This window comes from Haliotis rubra, unplaced genomic scaffold (genome assembly GCF_003918875.1).
Source record: "Haliotis rubra isolate DU_JTF1 unplaced genomic scaffold, ASM391887v1 Scf1062, whole genome shotgun sequence".
Classification (NCBI taxonomy): domain Eukaryota; kingdom Metazoa; phylum Mollusca; class Gastropoda; order Lepetellida; family Haliotidae; genus Haliotis; species Haliotis rubra.
Genome location: NW_025764962.1, coordinates 171201 through 182638, shown reverse-complemented (window position 1 = coordinate 182638; position 11438 = coordinate 171201). Strand labels below are relative to the sequence as shown.

The 11438-nt window shown below is 42.7% G+C and overlaps 2 protein-coding genes across 11 annotated transcripts in view; one reads left to right on the top strand and one right to left on the bottom strand.

Annotated features, from left to right (window-relative positions):
* Positions 1-11438, top strand: part of LOC124278500 (anaphase-promoting complex subunit 5-like) — a 130577-nt gene that overhangs the window by 77780 nt on the left and 41359 nt on the right. The window lies entirely within an intron of this gene.
* On the bottom strand, positions 4099-11434 carry LOC124278599. Of its 2 annotated transcripts, none has more exons than XM_046714350.1 (5): positions 10175-11434; positions 8679-8786; positions 7217-7309; positions 5935-6036; positions 4099-4730 (listed from the first exon to the last, which is right to left on the bottom strand). In XM_046714350.1, the coding sequence occupies exons 2-5, from the start codon at positions 8772-8774 to the stop codon at positions 4719-4721; spliced, it is 303 nt and encodes a 100-aa protein (XP_046570306.1). In that variant the 5' UTR covers positions 8775-8786; positions 10175-11434; the 3' UTR covers positions 4099-4718. Both variants share the same exon structure in this region; 1 of them encodes a protein (XP_046570306.1).

Sequence of the window (11438 nt, the reverse complement as noted above, 5' to 3'; positions counted from 1 at the left end):
GTATAATTGCATTTTACAGTTGAGGACCCAAGGAGTGTCAAAAAATTGGTCAGACCACGACTTCACCAATCGGTTCAGACTAATTTCACCTGGATTGTCTACAGATTGTTTGAGAATCCAAGGTACAGTCAAGGTAGCATCCTCACTTTAGTCTGTGACTTACTCTACAGTCTGTCCTGCTCTCCCATATTATTAACAGACAGGACATTTTAGTCTATCTGCTCAGGATCATTAGGAACAACACTGTAGGCTTTCCCTTCTGTGATGTGGCTGAAATGTCATCTTAATTAGCTGACTTGGGGTGCTAGGGTAGCCTAGTGGCAAGTGCATTCTCTTGACATGCCAAAGACCGAGGTTTAATTTCCCACATGGGTACTATGTGAAGCCAATTTCTGGTGCCCCCAGCGTGATATTGTCGGAATATTGCTAAAAAGGCGCGATAAAACTAAACTCATTTACTCATTCAATTGACTTGGAATGGAGGACATCCTTATTCTACTCAATTACATTCTGTCTAAACATGTAGAAGGTGATCTCTGCATTGATAAAACCACTTCTCAGTAGATGATGATGTGCTAGTAAAGCTCGGATATTGTTTGGTGCATCTGACTACCAAACATTCTGAGGTAAGCTGCATCCAACCTGTAGCATTATATATTGGCTTTATTGAGTTGTCCCCCTCTTACCTGTGACAGGATATGACTTGCCTCTGTAATAACTGTGCCCATAATGTCAAGGAATAAAGTGGACATTGTCCATAGGACCTGCATTTATCGACTCTTTTCATTTCTGTTGCGATATAAGTGTAATACTGTTCAGAGTCAGGGGGCAATGGTACCAGTTGTGTTAGGTTTTGCCATTTGTTGTGCAAAACCCTGGGTTTGTTGAGTATCATTCTGATTTGACCTGATTATAGTTTTGCTTTATCAACATCATAAGCCCATGGTGTCCAAGTTCAAACTGAGATGCATAACTTGAATATTGTTTAAAATATGTATAATACCTCACTCACTCATTCACTCACTCACTCACTCACCGTCTCACACCAACAAATCCATTTCTACATGTTTCTCGATTGTTTTCATTTATTCTATAACACTCACTCTCACTCATTTCTATAACACCCACCCACCTTGTTTCCTCAGTGAAGTCTTTGCTCTGCAATTCCTGAAAAGTGTGTTTGTGTTAATACACAAGATTTTGTATAATATCATTGAATACATTGTATTATGAATTGCAGTACATTGACTGTACATTGACTGTACATTGACTGTACATTGAATCACACAGTGAAGGCTTGCATTTCCATACATGCACACACCAGCCGCAGGCTCCACTTGTCCACACACACCAGCCGCAGGCTCCACGTTGTCCACACACACCAGCCGCAGGCTCCACTTTGTCCACAGGAACACACACCACATGTCAGCCGGTAAGGCTCCCACTTGTCCACACACACCAGCCGCAGGCTCCACTTGTCCACACACACCAGCCAGTAGGTTCCACTTGTCCACACACACATGCAGTCGCAGGTTCCACTTGTCCACACACACCCAGCCTCAGCAGTCAGGCTCCACTTGTCCACACACACCAGCCGCAGGGCTCCACATGTCCACAGACACCAGCCAAGTCAGGCTCCACATGTCCACAGATGCATGCAGTGAGGTTTTCACGACTTGTCCACAGACACATGCAGTCAGGCTCCACTGGTCAGCGCACAGACACATGCAGTCAGGCTCCACATGTCCACAGACACATGCAGTCAGGCTCCATATGTCCACACACACATGCAGTCAGGCTCCACATGTCCACAGACACATGCAGTCAGGGCCTCCACATGTCCACAGACACATGCAGTCAGGCTCCACATGTCCACAGACACATGCAGTCAGGTTCCACATGTCCACACACACATGCAGTCAGGCTCCACATGTCCACAGACATGCAGTCAGGCTCCACAGTCCACAGGAACACATGCAGTCAGGGCTCCACATGTCCACAGACACATGCAGTCAGGCTCCACATGTCCACAGACACATGCAGTCAGGCACCACAGGTACACAGACACATGCAGTCAGGTTCCACATGTCCACAGACACATGCAGTCAGGTTCCACATGTCCACACACACATGCAGTCAGGTTCCACATGTCCACAGACACATGCAGTCAGGCTCCACATGTCCACAGACACATGCAGTCAGGCTCCACATGTCCACAGACACATGCAGTCAGGCTCCACATGTCCACAGATACATGCAGTCAGGCACCACATGTCACAGATACATGCAGTCAGGCTCCACATGTCTAGATACATGCAGTCAGGCACCACATGTCCACAGACACATGCAGTCAGGCTCCACATGTCCACAGACACATGCAGTCAGGCACCATATGTCCACAGACACATGCAGTCAGGCTCCACATGTCCACAGACACATGCAGTCAGGCACCACATGTCCACAGACACATGCAGTCAGGCACAACATGTCACAGATACATGCAGTCAGGTTCCACATGTCCACAGACACATGCAGTCAGGCACCACATGTCCACAGACACATGCAGTCAGGCTCCACATGTCCACAGACACATGCAGTCAGGCTCCACATGTCCACAGACACATGCAGTCAGGCTCCACATGTCCACAGACAAATGCAGTCAGGCTCCACATGTCACAGACACATGCAGTCAGGCACCACATGTCCACAGACACATGCAGTCAGGCACCACATGTCCACAGACACATGCAGTCAGGCTCCACATGTCCACAGACACATGCAGTCAGGCTCCACATGTCCACAGACACATGCAGTCAGGCACCACATGTCCACAGACACATGCAGTCAGGCTCCACATGTCCACAGACACATGCAGTCAGGCTCCACATGTCACAGACACATGCAGTCAGGCACCACATGTCCACAGACACATGCAGTCAGGCACCACATGTCCACACAGACACATGCAGTCAGGCTCCACATGTCCACAGACACATGCAGTCAGGCTCCACATGTCCACAGATACATGCAGTCAGGCTCCACATGTCCACAGACACATGCAGTCAGGCTCCACATGTCCACAGACACATGCAGTCAGGCTCCACTTGTCCACAGATACATGCAGTCAGGCACCACATGTCCACAGATACATGCAGTCAGACTCCACATGTCCACAGACACATGCAGTCAGGCTCCACTTGTCCACAGACACATGCAGTCAGGCTCCACATGTCCACAGACACATGCAGTCAGGCTCCACATGTCCACAGACACATGCAGTCAGGCTCCACATGTCCACAGATACATGCAGTCAGGCTCCACATGTCCACAGACACGTGCAGTCAGGCTCCACATGTCCACACACACATGCAGTCAGGCTCCACATGTCCACAGACACATGCAGTCAGGCTCCACATGTCCACAGACACATGCAGTCAGGCACCACATGTCCACAGACACATGCAGTCAGGCACCACATGTCCACACACACATGCAGTCAGGCTCCACATGTCCACAGATACATGCAGTCAGGCACCACATGTCCACACACACATGCAGTCAGGCACCACATGTCCACACACACATGCAGTCAGGCTCCACATGTCCACAGATACATGCAGGCAGGCACCTCATGTCCACAGACACATGCAGTCAGGCACCACTGGTACACAGACACATGCAGTCAGGCACCACAGGTCCACAGATGAGGCAACACAGACACAGACATCAAGGACGCAGAACACAAAACCAGTTGTGAATTTATTAAATGAAGAAGACTAAAACATAATCTAACATTTTCCAGCCAATGACCTGACATAAATTATTGCATCTAATATGTTTCAGTAGCACACAAAATAACCCACTTAGCCACTGTCTTGACCACTGACTTTGTGAACCCCTATGATAAGTATAAATTGGCAGGGTTCCCATGGCCGAAGGCTGTGATTACACAATGCCGTCACACCCAACTGGTGCTGGCACAATCATCTTGTTAGTTTAGACAAGATGTTTGGCTGGCATAATCTAAAAATAAGTACAAATCTAGGGTTTCAATAAAGCGTAAACATATGCAAAGCTAATCATAAATAAAATACCAAATACAGAAAATTACATTGATTAAGAACAAGCTTATGACAAACTGACTGATATAACCTTTTCAATCCTGGTTGAAATGCATAAAAATCACCATGGTAATAGCAAACTGAAATTAGTGCTATCTTTCTGTTGGTTATAACAGTAGTTCACTATACACAAAGATGCAAAACAGAAGGAGCAACTCCTGAACACATACCAAACAAAAACAAGCACTGAGAATGATGAATTTGTAAAGAATAGGAAATTCCCAAAGCAAATGAATAACATATTTTTATGAAAAGCTGTGCCATAAAGCTACATGCAGTGAAACCCTGTTGGTTTAGACCCCCCTAATGTGGAAGCTCCGTCCAGTGACCGGCACACCTTGGGATGCCTACATTTGAATAAAGGGACACTACTCCGTAGATAATAAACAAAGGGACATTACTCTGTATCTATGGTTCTTTAACCTTGAAATTTGTTCAGTCTGACAGTTTACATAGAATTCTGCTGCGAAGATCAACAGGGTTTCACTGTAACATATTATATATAAAGCAAGTTTAAAGCCTTAAAAGATTTTGCTGTATTATGCAGTGTTTATAAGTAGCAAGATGATAACAGGATCATTGACATCTTGGCAACTCTCATGGAACTTTCTGAAATGAGACAATTGGCAATTAGCAAATGGAAAATTTCAGTGTTTTAATGAGTTGGCTTGTATATATTAATACCTTGTTTAGAGATATAACATACAAGAACTTAAAAGTTTTTATGCTAGCAACCCCTAGAAACTCAACCAAAATGTATTCCATATTTTTAAGGCCTATTCTAAATAACAGGTAGAAAATAGTATTTCACGGTTATGTTTGCAATGCTTTCATTGATATATAAAAAGACCTTGTTTCAAGATGACTGAAGTGCCAGAGCTATACACACAATTACTTCACACCAAATGTCTTTTTATTAGGGCTTGCTATCATATACATATAGAGATTATAGAGGTGGAATATTCATAAATATCAAAGTAACAGTGAGCAATGACTAAAATATATGAAAGAAAAATGTCACAACAGTGGTGAGTGGTAAGATATTAAGCTTTACAGTCCGTTTGAGTCAGAAACGGAACGATGAATTGCAAATTTTATCATTGTACAAAATTGCCACCTAAATATAAATAGTACACATGTTTATCATTTACTAATACCCAACAGCTTTCTTATATTTGAAAATTTTCCGGACTCCACCAAAAAAGTTCTTTAAGAAACTATCATTAAAATTTTGACACAGTTCACTATTTGTTATGAGGGAGGAGTGCAGAGAAAGGGACAGCCAGGTGTGCGAGAAAGGATGGAGACGGCACAGCACAGGCTAATGAATTAATAACTTGGTGGGCACTTGTGCACGTGCTTCTCTAACACCTGGCTGTCCCTTTCTCTGCACTCCTCCCTCGTAAGAAATAGTGAACTATGTCAAAAGTTTGTACAATGGTAAAATTTGCAATTCATCGGTCCGTTTCTGACTCAAACGGACTGTAATTGCCAGTAAAACGCTGTCCTGAACATAGCTCATAGCATCCCATGAATATAGACGTAACATTCTGGATATTCTGATTAAATTGTAAAATGATAAGACAATAGCTCATTTACAACATTATTAACTATTGATCTTTTTAGCCGCCTTAATTTATATTACATCTGCATCAAGTTGAAATTGAATTGATTAATGAAGTTGAATAAGCTTTACACACAAGTATAGCATGAGTCATTTTCGGTTTACACCAGTTTTTCTCATTGAGTCAGTAAAATTGTTGTTCTTGTTTCAATAATTTACATCTGAAGTCTATAGGTATGCAGTAGTTACCGCTGAGTGGTCTCCCTTGCTTTCATTCTCACTGTCAGAGGAACTTTCTGTCGGCCATTTCTCATGATGATTTCGTTGAATGGCGAGTGGCTGATTTCCAGTCTATAATCAAAATAAAGTAAGTGTTTGTGTAAAATGTTGGAGCAGTGGCTTTCATTCAAAATCAGAAAATGGAAGAGAGATATTCATTGTTATTATGTGGACACTCTAGGTTAGATCAGGTTCCAAACAACCTATGGTGGGGTAGCCTAGTGGTTAAAGCGTTCACTCATCACGCCGAAGACCCAGGTTCGATTCCTCACATGTGTACAATGTGTTAAGCCCATTTCTGGTGTCCCCTGCCTTGATATTGCTGGAATATTGCTATAAGTGGCATAAAACCATACTCACTCACTCACTCACGTTCTTGTGTCAGTCACAAGATTGTCAGGACTAGTCTTGATAATGTACAGGTGGTTAGTTGTGCAGAGTTGTGTCCCTTGGCAGAGCCAGGAACTAATGATACGTAGGTTGGTCAGCACCATATCTAAACTTTTGGGTTTCACTGGTAAACACCTGTGACCTGCATCACCCACATCAAGGTGACACAGTTGTAATACTGTACAAAGAAACATTAAACCCGACCATCTTACTCAACTACAAAACATTAAACCCGGCCATCTTACTCAACTACAAAACATTAAACCCGGCCATCTTACTCAGCTACAAAAACATTAAACCCGGCCATCTTACTCAACTACAAAACATTAAACCCGGCCATCTTACTCAACTACAAAACATTAAACCCGGCCATCTTACTCAACTACAAAACATTAAACCTGGCCATCTTGCTAAACCCCAAAACATTAAACCATCTTACTCAACTACAAAAACATTAAACCCGGCCATCTTACTCAACTACAAGGAAACATTAAATCTGGCCATCTTACTCAACTACAAAACATTAAACCTGGCCATCTTACTCTATTACAAAACATTAAACCTGGCCATCTTACTCAACTACAAAGAAACAATAAACCCGTCTACAAATAACCATCATATGGAGTAGCTGGAATATTGCTGACAACATTCAGCAACAAACAAACAGTTATTGGAGCATGACATATAGAAGGTAGTAAGACATGGGATGTACACAGTAGGTCTTGTCTGACGTTGCTTGGGTGTTGATCTGTGTGTTTCTGTTGATGGTAAATAAAGGTATAGGTTTCAGTTCCAGTTAAGGAATTATACACCCTACATAATGCTGTTAACTATTTTACCAGTTCCTATAAAATATGTTTACCTGATAAAAAAATCTAGCAGACTGAGACATGGAAACCTCCGGCTGCTCAGAGGTTGACTGAGTCTCTTTCAAATCTTCTTCTGTCCTTGGTGTCTGGAAAATCCAAGATATCAGGGATTTACCATGAGTCCTATATTTGAGGGTCCCTGGGACTCATACTCTTAATTTTCAGGGGTCCTGGACTACAAAATGGGGGTCCCAGATACTTAAATCTTATTATTAATGCTATGTTGTAATATTGTTGTAAGTATTCTGGTTGAGACTTGATCTCCAGCAACCTATACTGGCCGTAAGATGCTACATAATGTATTGGGTAGTGAGACTTAGTTACTTGGTTGCTGACGTTACAAGGCATTTTGCTCATAATATCAGCCTCTGGTTTTCTTGTCCATATTATATTACATTTATTTACAGGCAGCAGTGGTAAAGTTGGAATATTGCTGAGAGTGGTGTTAAACAAAACTGCCAAGACTCCTAATGAAGACCTAACCTAAAAATATTACTTACTATGTATTTCAATATAGTGTCTATGTGTTTGTTGGTGTGGTACAGATAAAGCTAACTTGCACAGAATATATAGAGAATACTACACAAGGTCTCATTACATACAAATTATGTGAAACGAGTGTCCTTCCTATGGTATCTGACCTCGCTTTCGCTCGGTCAGATACCATAGGAAGGTCACGAGTTTCGTATAATTCCTATGTAATGAGACCGAGTGTGGTATTTTATTTATTACCCACGTCTTACATGCATTAAATTGACAAAATAGCGTATTTTTGTTCATATTTTGGTTTCAAACCGAAACCGGTTTCATAAAGAGGTTGCGGAAGAGTACAATATATGCATGACGTCACACTGTAATGACGTCACTGCCCTGGTAACCGACGTCTCGATGCATGTCAGTTGCCATCGCCTCGTACAGCCTCCTACAGTAAACTACTCCGTAGCACCCCGTTTCTTGGTTTGCAGTTGCTTCATTCGGCTAACATCACTGGTGGAAACATTGCGTTTATGTTTTTCGACGGATATAATGTCTTAGTTCGACTCACAATTAAACAGCGACACGGCAACATTCGCGATGTTTACATTCCCACAATGCATTTAAGTTGTAGAGTGAATGAATTTACGTGTTTGTTATGAATGAACAAATAGTTACGTCAGAATGTGACCTAATTGAGAGGTCATTGGTTATCCAATCAAATCGTTAGAATCTCAGGTCAAGTCGTTGCGATACAGGTCAACGCGATACGACACTCGTTATGACGTACAAGATTAGTATGCAACTACCCATACATTGTCCACGTGGGTAATAAATTGATTTATGCCCTAAACCCCTGGAGCATATGGAAAGTTCCCACTGGTGAATATTCATATGGGTCAACAGTCAGGTTAAAGTTTTACTGATCACCTTTAGCTTAATTAAACTATTTCTTGAGAACAAGAGAGAAAGTTGACAGACCTTCGCTGATGGTCTTCCATCTGGGTTTGCACCTTCTTCCTTGGCAACAACCATCCCTCTCTGTTTTTTCTGATCCTTAAGATTGGCTGCCTGCATGTCAGCTGAAGCCTGGCAAGAAAAGTGAATGGGGTTTGACATGACATTCCAGATCATCTCACTAACATGGTGATGTGTATGTGTGCATGTGTGCAGGAATGTGTGTACTAGTCCAGACTTAGATTCACTAACATGGTGATGTGTATGTGCATGTGTGCAGGGCTGTGTGTACTAGTCCAGACTTAGATTCACTAACATGGTGACGTGTATGTGCATGTGTGCAGGGCTGTGTGTACTAGTCCAGACTTAGATTCACTAGATTCACTTAATTCACTGGTGACGTGTATGTGCATGTGTGCAGGGCTGTGTGTACTAGTCCAGACTTAGATTCACTAACATGGTGACTAATGTGTGTACTAGTCCAGACTTAGATTCACTAACATGGTGACGTGTATGTGCATGTGTGCAGGGCTGTGTGTACTAGTCCAGACTTAGATTCACTAACATGTGTGCATGTGCAGGGCTGTGTGTACTAGTCCAGACTTAGATTCACTAACATGGTGACGTGTATGTGCATGTTTGCAGGAATGTGTGTACCTAGTCCAGACTTAGATTCACTAACATGGTGACGTATATATGTGCATGTTTGCAGGAATGTGTGTACTAGTCCAGACTTAGATTCACTAACATGGTGACGTGTATGTGCATGTTTGCAGGAATGTGTGTACTAGTCCAGACTTAGATTCACTAACATGGTGACGTATATGTGCATGTTTGCAGGAATGTGTGTACTAGTCCAGACTTAGATTCACTAACATGGTGACGTGTATGTGCATGTTTGCAGGGCTGTGTGTACTAGTCCAGACTTAGATTCACTAATTCACTAACATGGTGACGTGTATGTGCATGTTTGCAGGGCTGCGTGTACTAGTCCAGACTTAGATTCACTAACATGGTGACGTGTATGTGCATGTTTGCAGGGCTGTGTGTACTAGTCCAGACTTAGATTCACTAACATGGTGATGTGTATGTGCATGTGTGCAGGGCTGCGTGTACTAGTCCAGACTTAGATTCACTAACATGGTGATGATATATGTGTGCATGTTTGCAGGAATGTGTGTACTAGTCCAGACTTAGATTCACTAACATGGTGACGTGTATGTGCATGTTTGCAGGAATGTGTGTACTAGTCCAGACTTAGATTCACTAACATGGTGACGTGTATGTGCATGTTTGCAGGAATGTGTGTACTCAGCAAGACTAGGATGAGGGAGAGGCATCATTATTCCATGAAGAACTGTCCATAACTTAAGACTGTTTCGCTTCACTGGATTCACCATGTATTTAATGCTATTGATGATATGTTGTGCAATTTAGATAGATCAAACTTCTCCAGGATACAGCATGTCAGGGTTAAAATTGTCAAGCTGAAAATTTCTTGTAACATGGACAATATTTACCTCATGACTTGATGGAGACAGGCCATCCACACAGCCATTGTCTTGATCAGGATGTCTGTTTGGTTGAGCCTTGGGATCAGATTGGCTTGTATAGTTTGCCTCGTCTAAATAACTGGAGTGATCATGTTGGAGATTCAGTGCCAGTTTAGGTTCATCTGTTTGTCACCTTTGTCTTGATCAGAACATTTCTCATGTTCATCTGTAAGATCTGTTGGGGTTGATGGAGGGTTTTGATCAGCACAGGTTTGATCCTTTTGGAGATTCACAGGAACAGTGTTGTTGTCATGTCTGTCCTCTAAGGGATATGTGGGTGACAGGTCAAGTCCATTCTTATGCAATTTCCCAGGGTCATCAGTGGGGGAGAATACGCATGTAGAAGATCCTTGCTCTTGATTCCCTTCATGTCTTATCGACTCACAAGATTCTTGTGGTTTGTAAAATTCCACTTGTTCGGGCCCTGACTCCTGATTGTTTTCTCTCGGAGGGCTCAGAGCAGGTGTTGCCTCCTCTGTTCTCGAGGATACAGTGTTAACTGTGTGTGGAGCTGCAGGCTGAGTTGGAAGTATGCCTCTATTTTCTAATGCAGATTTTCCACATATACCTGTATCCTCAGTCAGTTCCTCTTCTTCTCCCAGGCAAGATGGACTGTTGCTTCTACTAAGTGACACCTCCACATCTTTCTCTTCGGTTTTTATTGAAAGCTTGTCATCCATTTTTACGCTTTCATTAGTGTCAGCCAAAGTTTGATTATCTGAATCTTCTGGAAGGATGGAATTTTCCACAGAACATTCCATAGCATTATCTGTATCATTGGTTGACTGTGCAATGGTTCGGTCATTCTCTTCAAGTTTTGTGGCTGCAATGTTGCTGCTTGCAATGGTTTCACTATTGCCTCCCAAAACAGTGGATTCATCATCAGTATTTGTGTCGACCAAGATCTCAGTTTCAGCAACCATGGTGTTTTTTAGGTTGAGCATCAGTGGCAGAAGTAGTATGTCCATTGTGGCTGTGTGCTTCACTGTCCTCCTCCAAATCAAAATCATTTGCTTTGGTTTCAGCAGCCAAAGCTTTGTTTACTCTGATCACAGTACTGGGAACGGTTTCCAGATTGTCTTCCAAAGTCTTGGATTCATCAGCAGTATTTGTGTCGACAGAGCCTTCAGTTTCAGCAGCAAAAGCTTTGTCTACAATGATCACAGTCTTTGGAACAGTTTCAGTAGCAGAAGCACAGGCAGTAGCATCAGTAGCAGCACCAGCACCAGCA

What these genes read in the sequence shown, in the direction of transcription:
- LOC124278599 (XM_046714350.1), bottom strand. Translation starts at nt 8,774, where the DNA reads ATGCAGGCAGCCAATCTTAAGGATCAGAAAAAACAGAGAGGGATGGTT. An exon ending in ATGGAAGACCATCAGCGAAG is followed by an intron (nt 7,310 to 8,678) that starts GTCTGTCAACTT and finishes TGGATTTTCCAG; the next exon opens with ACACCAAGGACAGAAGAAGA. An exon ending in CTGCTAGATTTTTTTATCAG is followed by an intron (nt 6,037 to 7,216) that starts GTAAACATATTT and finishes TTTTGATTATAG; the next exon opens with ACTGGAAATCAGCCACTCGC.